Source organism: Lissotriton helveticus, chromosome 11 (genome assembly GCF_964261635.1).
Source record: "Lissotriton helveticus chromosome 11, aLisHel1.1, whole genome shotgun sequence".
Lineage (NCBI taxonomy): Eukaryota > Metazoa > Chordata > Amphibia > Caudata > Salamandridae > Lissotriton > Lissotriton helveticus.
The window spans coordinates 318,242,331-318,261,297 of NC_136072.1; the positions used below are offsets into that span (position 1 = coordinate 318,242,331).

At 44.5% G+C, this 18,967-nt stretch overlaps 1 protein-coding gene across 1 annotated transcript in view; it reads right to left on the reverse strand.

Moving 5' to 3' along the window:
• CROCC2 (ciliary rootlet coiled-coil, rootletin family member 2) overlaps window positions 1-18,967 on the reverse strand; it is a 1,301,560-nt gene that overhangs the window by 974,280 nt on the left and 308,313 nt on the right. Inside the window, exon 12 of the mRNA XM_078665477.1 lies at window positions 4,960-5,175. Within this exon, the coding sequence (XP_078521603.1) occupies window positions 4,960-5,175 (216 nt within the window). The remainder of the gene's footprint in view (window positions 1-4,959; window positions 5,176-18,967) is intronic.

Sequence of the window (18,967 nt, forward strand, 5' to 3'; positions counted from 1 at the left end):
AACCAGGCGCTTTATAAATTTACTTTATTATTATTTCCCAGGAGGCAGATTGCTCTCTGTGCCCATTTGTGTAACTCCTTTGGGTTGATTAGGGAGTCATCAAGGTAGGCACCCACGGCCATTTTGAACATTTTTGTCAGTGGACCAGTTAGATCAAGTAGTGTATCCTGGCATGATTTAAGGCCCCTGTCAATGCCTTTTCTGGGGTTAGGGCTATTTTGTCTGGTAAGGAGGGGAATGGGCATTCAGATCTCAGGCGTGATCGGACATCCTTGGGCATCTCATTGTGGAGCCAAAAGGCGAGGTATTCCACAATGTGTTGGGTAGGGGTCCTATCCACAGGGTCACGGGATGTTTAATTAAGAGAGGGTCAAAAATACTTAATCTGAATGGGTTTATATTGCTGTTCTTAGACCGAGAGGCCCCTGGTGCTTCGTCAATAACTTTACCTTAATATTTTGAATGTCAGAACCTAGAGTGGAGGAGCAGGACAGCTCTATTTCATCCCCCATATCATTATCACTGTTGATGAGGATAGGAATTGGGTCTTTTGCTTGCCCATCAGATGTGCCTAAGGCACCATCAAGTTCACCGCCAGTGCGCGAAGTCAAAGGAAAGGAGCGTTTGGATTTTTTTTTAGCCCTTTTGAAGTATTCTCCCCAGTGCACCTTTTCCTTGTAGCCTTGTTTGCCCCATCTTCCCCTTCAGGGTCTCTTGAGCCACTGGTTGGCCAGACTGTTTGGGAGAAGGCTTCCAATTTTTTCTTTATTGTGTCATCTAGTGTCCCAGTAACTTTATTAATGGCTTTGTTTATTAGTCCTTCCATTTTTTTCCTTCATGCTACTCACTGAGGGTTCAAGGCACATACGGGCAGGTAAGTAGCTGTCAGCGTTGCTTGAAAAGATGGTTGTGACAGCTGGTTAGACTACAACTGCCAGAATTCATTTGGTCTCCTAAACTGTCAAAGTGGCAGCTGTATGTTAATTAGTAATATCAGCCCAGCCATGTAAAATGGCTATAGAGAGTTCCCTTGGAGTTTTCCTCTAAAGTCCTACCTCTATTTCCTTAGAACCTCTTTGTCATCCTTTTTTTTTACAACCAAGTACTATTGCTGCCTTTTCCTGACTGGTGAGTCTTTATCTTAAATTGTACAGTGTTTATTTTCCCCGTTTTGACTTCAAATTATATCTTTTTGAGATATCATGCTGATTTTGTTAATTTAATTATTCCTGCCGGCGAGACGCTGCTTCCTAACGTGTGCTCGTCAGCTTGTCTGTTTTAATTAATTAGACAGAGTAGCATTGTGAGCCGGTTGCCTGCTGGGGGTCGGCCCGCGTGTGGGAGCGACGAGCCGGTCTCAGTACGAGGCCGGCTCGCGGGCACACAAAGCAAGAAGCATGGAAAGTGTCAGGGCGGTCCCGTTGCTATGGCAGCGGTAGCGTCCTGAGTTTACCTTGAAACCGAATATACGACTTGAAGGCTGTCCAACCCTCTCCCGTGGGTACAAAAGGTCTTACCTGGCCTGAGGACCCTATATTCAACGTGGACAAGATTCTGATCAAGAAACCGATGACCTTCGACCGTCTGGACACTCTGGACTTCGCTGGACTTCGTCTGTGCCCGTGCATCATACAGGCTCTGTGCAGGACCTGTGGAGCATCAAGGACAACTGAAGTATCTCCCTTGGGGTGAAGAAGTCACTCCCCTGCATTTGCCGGCACCCTAACGCAACTGACCGGTTGGATGATCCTGAGCTCCTGTGGACTTTGAAGGCTCCAACAACACATGAGGTGGGTTCCTATGTTCCTTGCGGTCGAGGTACCATCTCACACAGAGTTTGAGGCCAGTATCCTCCGAGGGGACTGCATAAACCGAACCCCTGTGCACCGCGTACTTTTGCAAGTGCACAGGCTTGTCGGTGTTCCCCAACTAAGTGCATTGGGCTATCGATAGCCCCAACCTTTGCACACATTTAGTACAAAGGACTCTAGCCTCCTCGCATTCTGTGCCCTGCAAGCTGTGACTTTGTGAAACTGCTAGAGGTCCCCTTGCGGCTCCTGTGCCTTCGGCATGTGGGTCCATTTAAGGGAACAAAACTTGGGCTCCCTGGTTGCTCCAAGCCTGCCCTGACTCCTCGTGCTGTGGTGAGTCCTGTGGTCCTTTTTGGGCCTGACCGTAACCTTACTTGACCTTGTTCGTGAGTTGCCGCAGCCAAGGCCGGTTGGTGCTCCCGCCGGACACCGACCCCTCAGCACTCGACATCCTTCGTGGGACAGCTCGAATCCAGCTCCTGGTCATCCTCGACGTCTCCTGCTCCCTGCATCTGTAGTCAAGGTCTCCTTCTTCACACTTGAAGCACCCAACATCGGTGGGCCTTCGTCTACCGAGCCCCTGGTCACTCTTGAGTGACCCAGACTCTGACCCCTCTGCTTTCAGGTTCCTTCCATCAAGAATCCACCTGTGAATTCCAACTGACACTTTTCTTCTTTCCAGCAGTGGCATTTCTTTGAAGGCTCCTATTGGGAACGACAGTGGTTTCCGACGCCACTTCAGCCCTATGCACCCGGCTTCCCTGGGATAGGTAGCTCTGGTACTTCGGTATCCACGGGTAGGGTGGCTCTCCAACTTTCTATATTCCAAAGGGTTTCCTCGTGATCCACTGGGATGGGTCCTTAAACTGTAAAACTCAAACCGCAACTCTCCCATCGAATTGTACGTAGCATGCAGTCGTGTTCTTACATAGCACCCGTCCTACGTGGGGTCCCTACTTACTCACCTTGGGTGGTTCCTTGGGGTCCCAGCAATTCTATACCCTCTAGACACTGTCTTGACTCGAGTCGTGGTTCTTATACCACTATTTTAGTATATGGTTTGATCTCCCCATGGAGCCCACTGTGTATTTGTGCTACTTACGATTGTTTTTGTGCTACAGTATTGTGTGGTTTGTGTTTATCTGCGTGTAACAGATACTGTGAGGTACTTAAGGTGTGTTATAATAATAAATACATATTTTTATAACTAGTGTGTGGTTCTCCTTTCATTTAACCAATACTATAAGGCTGCATCCTGGTAAAACAAGCTGCTTAACATTCCTTCAAGACTAAGCCTGAAGGCGGCTCTCCACAGCTATCACTTGGATAGCTTTCTAAGGTTATCTTTGACCTCTTAAATCACCATAAGGACTGGTGGAAAAGTGTACTTATCTATGAGCAGCAGCAACAAAGAAGGGAGAATGCTTCATGCTGATGGGGTTTATAATTACTAGAATGTTTTTGAAGTTCTAGATTTCTTCAATTGTTGCAGTTGTGCGCTGCGCAATAAAGGAGATTTGCGTAATGTTAGCCTCTGTATCATGCTATAAAATCAGAAAAGCAGTGATTAAACAGCAGGCCATCAGGCACAGAGACACAGCAGGCTATATGGGTCGCATTTGTTGGCAGCAACAGGTCATAAGGAACATATATGTTGTCAGGGCATGAGTCGGGGTACACGCGGGTGGACGGTGTACACCCACTATTTTCGAAGGGTGAACACCGTCCACCCTACCAAGAATTTGGGCCCCACTGATAATGTGCTGAACTCGTCCCAGTGTAATTTCCAAACACCAGGGGACGCTTTCAGCAGCACCTGTACGTTGTCTGCTTTCCATGTGCAACAAGCAGCAATGTGCAGGCGGAGACGTTCTTTCTTATGTAAGACTCCTGCTGGGCCGATAACAGAGGCCGAATTTGAGGGGTCATTAGGCTTCGTTTTGTGAGACTCTTGGCTGGGAGCAATCAGGAGCCTCACACCTAGATACGAATGAAGCGGAGGGAAACAAAGGTTAGCACTTCACACATACTTAAGAAAGGCAGCTTTTCACTATGTTCAGTCCTGGTTTAGGAGATATGCATGCACTGTAAAAATGTCAGATGTGTTGGTCTTTTCCAGAATTTACACACAGCAAATTGCATTTATATAGAGCTTACTACACCTGAAGAGGAATTCAAATAATTTAAGTACCAATGTTTTTTCTTGTATAGCCCTACTCATCCCAATGCAGGGTGTCAGAGCGCTTTCCATCAAAACGTGCATATTACATGGACAATACATTACAAAGTTTGTAAATGAATGTACAGGATGTGTTACATAAAACTGGGGGACTGTGAGTTGTAGAAGTCACATATCATCTTCCATAGCTCACAGTGCTGTTATCCTTGCAATGCGCTCCAACGTACACATGATAGACCTGCTAAACATATATGTGAGGGCTTTAGTTCTGATGTCACTTCTTGTGATGCCACTTCCTGTAAAGTCGTGGCTTGTGATACCACTTTCTATAATGTCAATTCCTGTGATGCCATGCGTGATGCCATGCGCTGTAATGTCATGCGCCGTGACGTCATGTGGCCATGATGTCGCGCACCATGATGTAAATTTCATACTGCCTAACAAGGTTAGTCCCCCCACTTCTTTTTTTTAGGACTTGTGCCCTGTATGTTGTTAATAACAAGCAATGAAATCAGGGGTGGTCTGGCCATAGGTGCCATCGACCGTTTGCCCTGGAGATTGGCAGGGTGTGTCCTGTTTTGGAGTGGCGGGGGCCGGTTTTGTTACTGGGGGCCGATTTAGCAGTGATGCTGCAATATCGGCTCCCGGTAACAAAAGCAACAGTGCTGGGGGCCGGTTTTGTTAAGTAGCAGTGCTTTACACTTTCACCCCCCTTCCACGGGGGTGGGGGGCCGGTCTGACAAAATTGCCAGGACTGCTGTTGGTTCCAAGTCCGGCCCTGAATGACATGCCATATGTTGTTAAGGTGGTCATGAAGCAGTTGTATTTTGTTCATATATTCTGCCACTGGGTCATTTGTTTAAGCCCCTCAAGTGTGCCTTGTGGGTGGCTATATAAAGTGAGATGTGGCTCCCAATCATTTGATGAGAGCGTTAACAAGCAGGATTGAAAAAATATAGGCTTACAAACCTGCTGGCGTTTCTGACGTCTTTGAATGGCGCTTTGCACAGCTCTTAAGGCAGCTTCGTGGTGATAAGGGGAGTGTGGTCGCGATGTTGGAGATCTTCGGCGGGAAGGAGAAAGAGAGCGCACTGGCGGTGAAGAACTTCTGGAATCTTGCTTAGCAGCAGCCCTAGAGCCATCCGAGGGAACGGGATCCGGGCTCTCTGCGTCCATTTGGACAACCTATTGGGTGAAAAACATGAGAAAAGAGGACTTGAGCGGCTGGCTGAGATAACTGGATTTCTTACACACGTAGGGGCGTAAGTATGAAAAAAACGGTTTTCGAGTCCTTAATAGTGAAATTCAGCAAATCGCTATTAAGGACTCGCAAAATTACATGTATGTAGGTTTCACAATAATAATAGCGATTCCTACATATTCCTTAATTGCGAATCGCAAATTGCGATTCGCAATTAAGGAATACCTTACCATTCATTTCTACGGGCCTAGAGGCCCATAGGAAAAAATGCGAAGACAGTCGCAATTTACGAGTACCCATTAGGTACTTGCAAACTGCGACTGCAATTTCAAGGGTGTCAAAAGGACACCCTGTTGCACACCTGAAATATGCATGTGGCACATGGCACTGTGAAAAATTCAAAAAAGTGCATTTTTCAAGGAAATTGCAAACTACCACCAAGTTGAAGTTGGTGGTAATTAGCGATTTCTTAAGGCAACTTCGCACAACTTGGGTGCTTCCAGGATTGCATTTAAGAAATCGCAATTTGGGATTCCTTAAATGCATTCGCAAAATAGGGGATCGCAAAATTTGCGATTCACTAATTTGCGACTGCCTTTTGGGATGATAAATACCAAAAGGCCTTTTCCCGTTCACAAATGGGCCGATTCTGAGATCCGGCCAATTTGCAAATGGGAAAAAGGCTTGATACATATGCCCCTTGGAGTCTGGGTGGCAGCTAAATGAGTGAACACTTTATTGAGCAAGAGTATGACCAGCTCCAAGAGATTATAAATGCTCTAGAAAATAGAAACACCTTAATTTTGTAATGACAAATTCACATAATAAAAAATGGCAGTTACCTTGACCAATAATTAATAGTTTTACCTTTCAATAACACACAGGAAAAACCAGTCACAGTGCCATTGTGGCAATACCGTTGCAGCAGTATAGAGTGAGGCATTTGCATCTGGGTGTTAGGCTACAGCTAGCTCCCAGGCACGAAGACCCTACACACGCTCATCTGCGGTGCTTCGACCTTTCTGTAGCTTGGTATGAATGATAAACAAATCAGATCTGCTTTGCAGTTGAGGTTTTAGTGACAGGGAATACTTAGGTGGTTTATGTCCGTTCTTCACAAAAATCTATTTTAAAGGAAAAAAAGACTCTACCTAAGAAGAAGAATTAAAAACCTTTAAAAAGAAAAAAAGGGCCTTAAACTGTCCCTCACATGTAAAAATCCTAAACACATTTCTAGATGCTTTAGAAACACTTTCTAGCATTTTGAATAGTCCTGGAACTGATTAAAGACAAGAACGAAGACGTTGAACCACTCTGAAGTAGGAACAACGTACACATCATAGGTGTTGCATAATCGACAGCCACAGGGAAAATTGAACTATTCGTAGAGACATTGTCAAAGAAGGTCAGTGAGCAGAACATAGCTGACAATGTTTGTCATGGAATATGCTCATTGCTCACTAGCATCCAAACAACTGCCAGTAGTACCAGCATAGAGACGCTTGTTTATATTTAGCATGCAGAAAGTGCCATCCCTCATGTCAGGGTAGCCAAGAGCAATGGTGGGCATTTACGATAGATAGTAAAGAAAACAAGCATTTGTGATGCAATAGGTCTCGCATTTGCAAGAGTTTGAGTTATTGTCATTGTAAATGACAATGCCTTTTATTTATGTGTTGGTTTTTAAAACCCAAATAAAAGTTACGTTGACAAACAAATGTTTTTCATTTTTGGAATAGCGCCCCATGACGTCCTTTCACTATAATGGCTGCCAAGCCCCTTTCTTTAGATGGGGCCTGTCTAAAGAAAGGTGTGCGGCCGTCAAAAAGGGAAAGCGTGGTATGGGGCACTTACAACAAAAAAGCATTTGTTTGTCAAGTTGACAAACAAATGTTTTTTTTTTGTTGCAAAAGCGTCCCATGTCGTTCACTAATAATATTTCAAGTTGAAGCGCAGCGTCGCATCGCTTTAAAAAATATATATATATTTGGCAAGGGACGCATAAAGTAAGGCGTGCACTGGTTAAAGAAAGGCGCACGCTAGTTAAAAGAAATAAAAACAGTTGGGAGCATGTCCTGGCTGCTGAAAGTCATTAAAGAAAATTTTGCTTGGAGGCTGTCAATTAAAGCCTACTGAGTAACTACTCATGTAGTCCTTATGGGAGGTTACAAGATGAGACATGGTGGTTCTAAGGCGGGACTACTAAGCCTATTGACCAATGAAAAGCCACGGTTTAAAGGAGGGTGACAGGAGTCAATTAAAAAGATGGGCGGGAAAAGGAGCGGAGCTTCAAGTCCATACATGAATATCGCATGCCTTGCAGAGCAGGATCAGTGGCGTAGCAAGGGGCTGGCGACACAAGTTTTGGGAGCAGTGGCCTCCACCCCCGCTCTTTCATGCGGCCGCTGCGGGCAGCAAAAGCAGTGACTGCCTCGGGCGGCACAAGGGCTAGTTGTGTCACTACCTGTTTCGACATACAACTTACAGCTACTCAACACACCATGCGCTACCCACCTGCCACAAGATAATGATGCAGAAAAAAACATTTCTTTATGGAGCACAAAACGACCATGGTTTTCCCCAAAATTTGGATAGCAAAACTGGCTAGATTAGAGCCAGCTACAAAGAGCCACTCTGGATTAGCGGCAGCTTGTTTGAAAATAACAAAACAGGAACAACGGTCTCTAGTAAACTCATTCTACACAGTTGTATCAAACTGTTTAGTCAGAAACGGTGGATGTCCTGCCAATTCTGCTGCCTGAAACTTACCTGCATATTTGAGCGGAGGAACACTTGGGACATGACAAAAGGGGTGCATCTTGCATTTGAGCACGACACAAATATTATTAACTGTGGCATCCACACATGAAGCAATACTGAACTGGTACCTCTATATTCTTGAATAATGATTAGCACACTTTCATACGGAGGGGGGGGGGGGCTCTGTGGGACTCTTCCCATAGATTGTTACAAGATAGTAGCGCTCTGCTGGCCTGGCGCACTCTGGCCCCTTCACATTCAAACAAGTATTCACCATCACTAGCCACTTTCCCCATCGCTGCTGCCACCACAGAGTTTTTGTAGTAAGTACCAAAGTACCAAATATTTTATTTGGTTGATTAATTAAAACCATCCCAAATTAGCAATAAAACTAGTTATGCAATCGGGATAAAAAATGATAAAATTCCTTTTAAAATAGAATAACTTTAAAGTGCTGGTGCTTTCATGGTCCATGAAACCAAGAACTCTAGTAAAAAAATCAGCCCCTGTGCCGATAAACAGTAATGCCTTGATAGATAACTATACAATGCTTCCGGGATGGAAAATATGCAGGAGCAATTCTCAAACCATTCTAGCTACAGCAGAATCGATTAATCTACAGCCCCAAAACAAAGTACAATTTAATACTTTTCAATTAAAGACTCAACCAATTAACTTTTAAAAACTGAGGCAATAGTAGCAGACAGCTGACGTCATGTTATACGGGGATGGCCTCTCCTACTTTGTCCATACATATAACAGATCTTGCCATTAGTCAACAGCCAGTTCCTCGTAAACTATGGCAAGCCGGCAGGAGCGAATAACTAGTTTGCAAATTAAAGGCTTGAGCAGTTTCCTTCTCCCACAATCAGTGCTTAATTTGAGCCAGTGCTTTCCGGTGCTCTGCACCGGCACTTAATTGTTTTCTGGTGCTCGACACCCGCACCTAACTGTTCTAACTATGGTGTTGACAGTCTACCACATGGTGGCGCAGCTGATCTAATTTAGAGAGGAGCAGAACCACAGTTGTTTAGGAATACATTATACATTAAAATAGTGCTAATACCTGCCTCCCCAGCCATTCATATAGCTTTTGGGGACCTGGAATAATCTGAACTGTCGTATTCACATGTGAGAGAGATGGTTAGTAGTTGTTTTGGAAGTGATGACAAGGGCGATGTGTGGTGCAAGCTGAAGTGGCCTCCTGGTCAGAGCCCTGGCACTTAATATTTTACAAATTAAGCACTGTCCACAATTAAAGCTTGGCAGACGAAGAGCATGCCAACGATTCCTTAGGATATGTGCAAACCAACATGACTTGCTGGCTCTGAAGTGTTCCCAGTTTTCAGTATTCTGGCCGGCATCAAATAAGCCCAAATGTAACCTTAAACATTTCAGCCTAAATTCTCAGAATGAGGGCTTCAATAGATATTCATTCGGAGACATGTTTTCATAAGTGGTCGCAGTAAACTGATTGTGACATTTTGTCTGCAAGGTTGTCAGTCAAATCAACTTCTTTTGAATTTGTTTTTATTATTATGCTTAAAAGGATTTTAAGACTATTGTATGAGATATAAAGAGACCATAGCGGTGTCATACTTAGTTCCCAAAGAGTGGACTCAATGTCACGGGCCCAAGGCGTGGATTTAGACTTGAGCTCCTCCTGGCCGAGGTGCTGTTTAAAGGAGCCCTTGCTTGCTTTTAACATTTTAAATCACCATTTCTGTAATACTGCGATTTGGGCTAACCTCTGCTCCGTGAGGAGGCTGAACTGTAGACACATCTGGGCTTCCCTCGAAGACTTAGGCAACCTAAACATGCTGCTATACAGTCTAGATATCACCTGGTTAATCAATGCACTGAATTTGCCAGGAAATGCTTCGAGTCCAAATGTGATTGAAAGTAAACTCTTAGCATTTATAACTTTAAATATTGGTGCGAACTACGGTCCTGTGACACCTCGAGCCACTTTATGTAGTGCAAAGGCAATTCCTTTTACTTTGATTGTGGTATATCTCAAGTGACTCTCATAGTGGGCTGTAACTTTGAATTCAATGCCCAGGTACTTAGAAGAATAAACACTAGTAATAGCATCCATTCCTATTCTCCATTTTCAGCCTTGATTGAATCGTTTCGTCGTAAAAGTCATGACTTTCGTCTTTTCCGCACCAGCTGTCAAGTTTGGTTAAAGAAATCGGAGCCCTATCATTGACTAATCCAGCAACATTGGCCATCAGCGAAGTGTAATTCACAAAGGGCCATATGTATCATACAAATTCGCATTCGCAAAGGCCGAAATTCACAGAATTTCGGCCTTTGCGAATGCGAATTTGCTAAATGGGATGTATGAAGGAAAATCCGGTGCAAAATAAGTAATCGCAAAATTTGCGATTCCTTATTTTGCAATTGCATTTAAGGAATCGCAAATCTTCCGATTCCTTAAATGCAATGTATGAAGCTAAAAAAAATTCCAAATTGTCCCTAAGGAATCGCAAATTACCACCAACTTCAAGTTTGTGGTAATTTGCGAATTTCTTGAAAAATGCCCATTTTTGCATTTTTCAAAGTGCCATGTGACGCACATACATGCCCCTAGGGCATGTATGTGCACCACATGAGCACCCATATTTATTTCAGGGGTGCATCAGGGTGTCCTTTGGACACCCCTGCACCCTTAAAATTATTCTCAATTTGCGATTCGCAAATTGCGAATCGCAAATTGAGAATAAATTCCCATTCCTTCCTATGGGCCTCCTGGCCCATAGAAATGAATGGGGAAGTATTCCTTAATTGCGATTTCGCAATTTGCGAATTCGCAATTAAGGAATATCAAGAAATCGCTAAAACATTGCGATTTTCTTGATACATACCAATTTGCGATTCTGAAATAGTGATCGCAAATTGGTACCTTGATACATATAACCCAAAGTTTCTGATCATTTAATTTTGGCAAACAAGCTCAGATTTAAAATTGGTAACTCCATATCTGCAACAAATAGATACAAAAACAGAGGGTTTGCAGTAGGCTTGAAATCGACGCCTCTATGCTTTCAGTATGTCATTTGCAAGCATTACGATGCAAATCGTTCACAAGTTCTAATTTAGTGTTTAGTGTTCCTAGGGCATTTGGTAGGGAAATGTTCACTGAAGTATTGGGTGTCGGTGGGGATGGGAAATGGGTTGTAAGTTGTTACAGGCAGCTTACCCACAATATGTATATGCAGACACAAAAATATACTCAAAAGGACTTAACAATACCATCCATTCACGACAGTTGTCACTATGGGATAGCCTCAAGTGTACAGTGATTAAGAATTTGTAAGATATTCAGTAGATCATACGCAATGTTAGGTGTTAAACAACCATTGCAAATCACGATTGGGGGTTGCCTACCTGGCTAGACAGAATATAGATATTGCATTGCATTTGGAAACTCGCCTAATTAATTTTGTGTGCAAATCGAGCTATAGCTCCAAGGGGGGATGCCATCATCATTAGATGGGGTGTTACGCTCCAAGCTCTAGACACTATTACAGACCCTGATGGGTGCCATCTGATTCTTCAAGGAACCCTCAGTCACACAAGTGTCACCATAATCAAAACTTATGGTTCCAATGTTGTTCACACTTCCTGCTTTCAAAACGCATTTGAAACAGGTCTCCATCATCATGACCCCCATTCGCTAATATGGGCAGTAACTTTAACCTTACCGTTGACAGTAGACTAGGCAAACATAATTTTGCATTGAGAACAATTTCATCAACTGCAAAGACCCTGCTGCAGAGATAGGAAAACACTTGAATTAGTGGACATCTGGAGGAACAGCCACCCAAATACCCGAGATTACACTTATTACTTAGTTGTCCATGGAATGTTTTGTAGGTCAGACTTTTGGTTTGGGACAATGGACTTATGCATATGGATGAAAGCTGTTGAACTAACACACAAGGAGTATGCAGTTCCTAATGTTACCTCATGGAAGAGCACAACTTATGCATTACTATCAAGAGGTGGTCAGTGCAATATAAATATTGAGGAGTAAGAGCCCTCACCCACCCAACTGGGTGCTAGTGCTAGGCTGCAGCATCGGGCAGCTCCTCATTGGGCCGACGCTGAAATGCCCAACAGGACCCTTAAGAGGGTACTTTGCCGAAGCTCTTTTACTTTGATTCACCGTAGCAAGCCTATAGTGAGGGTGCTAAAAAGGTGTAGACTAGAGTGAAATTGTGTGAAATGATCAAAATAAACATTAGCTAAGGACCTCGCTGACGCTAGTTTATTGTAATGGTGGTCCTTGTCGAGATTAAAAAGAACGTGAAACTAGAAAGGAAATGATGTTCCTTTTTTTTTGTTTTTTTAACAAAAATTGGGGTATTCCGGGGTGCGGCCAAGGTGGCATCAGAGCAAAATGCTTAGTTCCTGAGCTCTGCATCGGGCTGCATAATATTCGACCCTAATCCTTGTCATCGTGCCATCAAACTTCCTACAAGAGCACTCCTGCACACCTGGCTATGGCGTACATCCATTCTTACACCCCAAATAATCGTGCCAGCCACCTGTGCTATCCACAAGCTTGAGAGAGGCTGGGGCGGGGATCCAAACCGGCAGGCCTGCGTATGGAGCCTAGCTCCCGATCAGAAGGAAGCTAACGGTGGGACTGGGAGATACTCCGCCCCCTCAGACTGGTAAACAATGCCTAGGATCTAGTTGGACCAGTGAGCCACGGGTTGTCCGGCAGAGTTGGCGACAGGACTGAGGTGTGGATTGTGGCCTACACCTGAGGGGGGCATGGGGAGTGGGCGCCTGAGGAGCTGATACTGGCGGTGTGAGGCACGATTGTTTCTCACAGGGGACTGGCTGAGCGTGGGGGGAGGCTGTGCAGTACTCCACATCTATTGCTGCGATGTGGAGTTGTTGTGATAACAATTGACTGGGAACCTACAACATATATCCATATTGTGGTACGTTATCCAGAGGTGCCACACCTCACCATTGAGTGGACCTGACCTCCTCCTGGTCTCCGAATTCTTGCTACAGCGGCAACAGGAGACTGTTCCAACTGTCATCTGGACCCATTGCGGTGCCTGTTAGGTCTGCGGCTGTTTGCAGTTTCTCCGGTTGGGATACCGAGGCTTTGCCCAGAAGACAGTAATCTGTGGAGGAGAGGGATAAAGACCCCAAGTCCTCTCACCAAGGACTACTTGATCGCTTCGTGAGAGCGGTCAATACCGCCTCTCCTCTGGGCCGGCCATACAGCCTATGCCGGACAATGCTAACCTCCTTCTGACCAAATAGTCTTCCTAGGAGGCTCTGGAGGAGACAGTGGGCGAAGTACGGTCAGAGGTGTCACATTACTTCAGCAGGACCTCCACAATGTGCCTGAAAGAGTGACATCGGCGGAGTCTCGGATAATGGAACTAGAAGACACAGTTGCTACTCTGCGCAGGGAGATGGCAGACGCCCGCCCAAACTTCTACTAAAGTCATACTGTGGCGGCTGGAAGCCACAGAAAATAAAGCCTGCCGTAATAATGTCAGCTTTGTGGGATTCCCTGAAGGAGCTGAAGGCCCTGATATGGTGCAATTTCTAGACAAATGGCTTTGCTCATTAATTTCACAAGTCATGTTTTCCTCCTGCTATATTATTGAGAGAGCTCATTGGGCACTGAGTAAACCCCCTCCTCCTGAGCTTTGCCCAAAACAGTCATTACATGCTTCATGAACTTCCGCAATCGTGATATGATCCTTGCTGGGTGGCGCAAACTTGAGGAGATGACATATGAGAACTCCAAAATTCTTATATTCCCAGATTGCTAGATTACGTGGTCTACGGTATATGCTCATGTTCCCAGCTAAACTCAAAGTACTCTTTCAAGGAAAAGCCTATTTTTTCTTAAAGCCAGAGGAGTCTTGGACTTGGCTTGAAGAACGTCCTAGCTCGGAGCGTCTTCGAGAGAGGGTCAGAGACTTCTACATGAGTGGAGGGGCAAGACCTAAGGTTAGATGTTGTCTCAGGTGAGAGAGGTCATGACAGCATAGTTCGACGACGGCCTTGACATGGCGAAAGCAAGATAAACCTGATCTGCGATCAACCACCTTGAACTCTGAAGGGGACCAGCAGCTGAGCGAGAGGCAGGCTCTGGTGCTCCGCACCCATTGGCAGAGCCATTGCAGCTCTCAAAGGAGAATCGGAGCCAGCCCCTCCAAAGGTGGCAAACACTGATCCACCGACTACCCCATAACAGCACCTTGACATTTGGTATGGGGCCAGAAGGTGACATACTGACATCAACTTTGCCCTGCCCTGTTGTCAATTGCAAGAGCAACGGAACGTCTGCACTGGATACTCTTTCTAGAATCACTTGTCAGGGACAGTTGATCTAGTGGTTGCTGTTGGAGGGATTGAGTTAATGGGTGGATGAAGTGGGCTACAGTCCTCTCAGACTCCACTGTTGAGTAGTTCAATGTTGAGTAACTTGAGTTTCACTTGCAGGGGTCTTTGTGGGGAGGAGGTGTTAGGTTCAACATAGGGGTATCCAGTTGTGACTGTTTAGGAATACTGTTTTTTTAATACTGATTAAAACCCTTTCAGTGCCAGTCTTTAAACCAGACAGGACGCCATACTTTCAGACTAATGAACCACCCCGGGGCTCTGCCCAGAAACACACAAAATGTCCAGGACTTGGGGCACCAGAGAGATCACCTCTGGACTTATGCCACTTCATACTCTTTAAACCACAAGAGACTCAAGTAAAATGACGTTAGAAGGGAATACTATCTCCATCTTAACGTGAAACTATAACAGCTTCAGAGATAAGGTAAAAAAAGGGCTAGTCTCATAATATATAAAGAGACTTTAACCATCAGTGGTCTTTCTAAAAGAAACGCATCTTAAAGGGTCACAATGTAAATTTTTAGGCCCGGGTGCATATACTATGATGACACATTCTGGATCTACATCTGGGTCCAGGGGAGTTGCTATCCTGATCTGCAAGAACCCCACCATCACTGTCACCAGACGCTGGATTGACCAGTTGGGCAGATATGCCTGGGTAAAGGGACTTCACGTTGATCAATGTTTATGCACCCCACAATTACAAGCCCCCACCTTAGAGAAAGTAACCAACACTCTTCCCTTCATTTAGTAGGTGGTGGCTTTAATGATGTTATAGAGCTGAGTCAAGATAGATCTGGCCCTACTCTATCTCATGCCCACACGACCCTACTTGCAAATTTCATGACTGGCCTGGGATTGACTGATTTATGGAGGTGGGTGCACCTCCATGATAGGGGGTTACTCTTACTTCTCTGGAGCTCATCGAACCTTCTCCTAATTAGACTATATCCTAGCACCTGCAGAGAAGGGAGCGCAGTGCGGTAAGCAAACTATTTGGCCTTGGACCTGTCTGGCCACTCGCCTTTGCTGATACAGATAGGTAAGGGTGCAAGGTCTGGGACTAGCTGGAAACTAAATGCCTGGGATCTATACGATCAGGCGGTGGCAATTGGACTTAGGGTAGACACCAAGCTTAATTTTAAAGAAAATGAGAACACAGTCACCTCCAAAATAACACTATGGGAGGCTTATAAGACAGTCCTTAGAGAAAGGGCAGAGAACCTGGTGGCGCAGAAACAAAAACAAGCATTCAGCTCCCTAGAATTACTTGAAGTACCTGGAAAGCACATTGGGCCCTGAACCTGACCCTGCTGTTCTCAGGCAGCTGTCACTCCTGAGCGAGGAATACTGCGCAGGAAAGCGACAAGAACCAACTACTGCAAAAAGAACAGATGAAGGACAGAATACAGAACAATTAAAATATTCACCCCCAGTCACATATCTGGGTTAAATCCAAATTTTTTTTGCATGCCACGCCATTCCAGTTTAGACCCAGCCATATGCAAAGCAGTCTTGACCCTGATCACCATGGAAACAGTCCAGCCTGAACTGCCAGGCCAGGTCCTCCCTGGACCAGAAACAAGCCTCCTGGGACTGGTTTCGGGGTAACACCCTCATCAGTCAGGCTAGCTTGAATCTTGTGGCATAGCAAGCACAGGACCCACGTCTGGGCATACCCTTCCCACTTAGGGTGAAAAGAACACGTGATGGACTTAATGCTGAAATAATCAACCATACACACCCCAGTCACAGATCTGGGTTAAATTCATCATTTGTTTGCACGCCACTGCAGTTTAGACCCAGCCATACTACCAACTACTAGAAACCCTCCACAAGCTATATGATGCTGGAGAGAAGGCCAGTAGACTACTAGCCAGGCTGGTGCAAAAAGAGCCGGATGCCTGGTGGGTACACTCGGTGGTTGGACCAGATGGGGAGGTGGCTGAGTCAGATAAAGACATAGCTGGTGCCTTAGCTTGCTAATATAAAGGGTTGTATAAGGCTTTCCAGTAGAATTTTACAAGCAGTACGCGTGCCTCATCGGACCCCAACTTCTAGAGATGTTCTTGGAGGCAAACCGGATTGGAGCTCTCCCCACTGACCTTCAGAGAGCAACTATAGTTGTTAAACTACTACGGCTCAACCATCCAAAGACCCTATTAAACATTGAGGTTATTATATTGGCTATAATTTAACCACCAGATTTATTGAAGCCATTACGCCGCTCCACTGGGATCAATATGGCTCTATCCGTTATAACCTGGGACATGCACATGATTGGATTAACGAAATAAAGGGTCAATCGGAGCCACATGTCCTAATAGCACTTGACGATGAGAAGACGTTTGATGCCGTGCATTGGCCCTTACTAGAACTTACTTTAGTTAAGTTTGGTTTCGGTCCAAGTTTAAAGAAATGGGTTAAACAACGATATCAGGCCCAGAGGGCATTGGTAAGAGTCAACAGGGTAAAAGAGTCAAAAATGATCTGTGGCAATTCGTAAGGACCTTATATTATTCTAATCTACATAGGATTGGGACTGGAGTATTTCATTGGTGAAGTGCCCAATCCATAGAGCCACCTGTAGAGTGTAGAAAAACCATTATATCTTACTGAATTGTTCCTGAAGAGAAAAGGAAAAGAATGGATTCAGATACTAAGGAAGGAATTCTCAGGCCCCTTGGGTGTTGCAGGGAGCAAATAACCACACTTTGTGCGGTTTGGCCTACTGCACATTCAATGCCAGATGACCTACCACTTCACTGCAGTCCTCGAGGATCCTGGTGGTTTTATGGATGCTAATGTATGCAGATGATTAATTGTTTTTGTAAGAGACCCAGATTCTAATTTAGCTACCATTATTCATAAAAAATTACTTTGTCAAGGTTTTGACATTATGATAAAACTGAGGAAATTATACCTCACTTATGTGGTCTATGGTTGCTTGCATAAGGCTTGTTTTTGTCTAGAGAGGCACAGTGGGTGAAAAAAGTTGGGTTGGGATGCAACCCTGAGTCACTGACAGAGGTTAAACTATTTGTTGGGTTCCTGTTCTGGACAGCCGTTAATGCTCCTTTTTTTGTGAATAGGGACACTGATACTATAGACATTGCTATTACTGAGGATAAGTGGGTCGAATTTTTTGCGGGTCTTTATAACGATGAGACCATTGGTCATAATGAAACATCCTCAGTAGTTGCGGGGATCGATGAGAGTGCACAGTCTAGAGTATTTCCCATAGATATTGATATTTCCCTTGAGGAAGTTACTAGGGCTATAACTGAGAGTGTCTCTGGGAAAGCACCAGGGCCGGATGGCGTCCCAGTGGACGTATATAAAACTAACATTGGGCTATGGGCCCAACTTTTAACCCCTTCGACGCTAATGACAAAGCCAGCTCGTCATGGGCGTTACCTGCGCTACGCGCATGATGAGCTGGCTTTGTCACAAACCACGGTTCTTTAAAATTTCAGCGCGCAGCGGGAAAACCCGCTAGCGCGCATGCAGTTAACCAATGTCTCAATTAGTTGTAGCCGACATGGTTTTATTCCTACCTAGTCGGATGCAATTGTGATCCCTATTTTAAAAAAAGGGGATAGAAATTAACCAAAGTGCTATTGTCCAATCTCCCTGTTGGATTCCCTCCTGAAAGTAGTAGGGAGGGTAATTTTAAACAAACTACAAACATGGGCCGAAGAGACAGGCGTGCTATCTAACTTGCAATATGGATTTCATGCGGGGCTTGGCACAATTGAGAAGGGACTTAATTTAAGTTTAATTATAAGTAAATATACACTAGCAAAGGAGGGAAAACTTTTGTTGTCATTCGTTGATTTGAGTTCAGTGTTCGACTGTGTAAAACACAATAAATTGTGGAGCGTCCTAAAAGATATGGAAGTGGATCCACCTTTGCTATCATTTGTTAAGGAATTGTACATGGGGGCAGGGGTAAGGGAGCGTTATGGGAGGCAGGGGGAGTGTTCAACTACGTTTTGTGTAAGAAAGGGGGAGGCAAGGTTGCATACTTGCCCCTTTCCTCTTCTCCTTATATATTAACAGCCTTGGTCAATACCTGATTGAACACTGGCAGGACTATCCGATCATCAAGAATACTCCTGTTCCCATTTTACTGTACGCAGATGATGCAGTTATCATGATGTGGACGCAGATAGGCTTACAAAGAACTGTCACTAACTTTGTTAATTACATGCAAGATAGGGGCTTAAATGTAAATATCAGCAAGACATACACAATGAGCTGTGGGATAAAAAAGAGTAAAAAATGTGACATTGTTTTTAATAATAATAAAATCGAGTGACTGATCCAGCAACATTGGCCATCAGCGAAGTGTAATTCAAAAAGGGCTATATGTATCATACAAATTCGCATTCGCAAATGCGAATTTGCTAAATGGGATGTATGAAGGAAAATCCGGTGCAAAATACAGAATCGCAAAATTTGCGATTCCTTATTTTGCAATTGCTATTAAGGAATCGCAAATTTTCCGATTTCTTAAATGCAATGTATGAAGCTAAAAAAAATTGCAAATTGTCCCTAAGGAATCGCAAATTACCACCATCTTCAAGTTGGTGGTAATTTGCGAATTTCTTGAAAAATGCC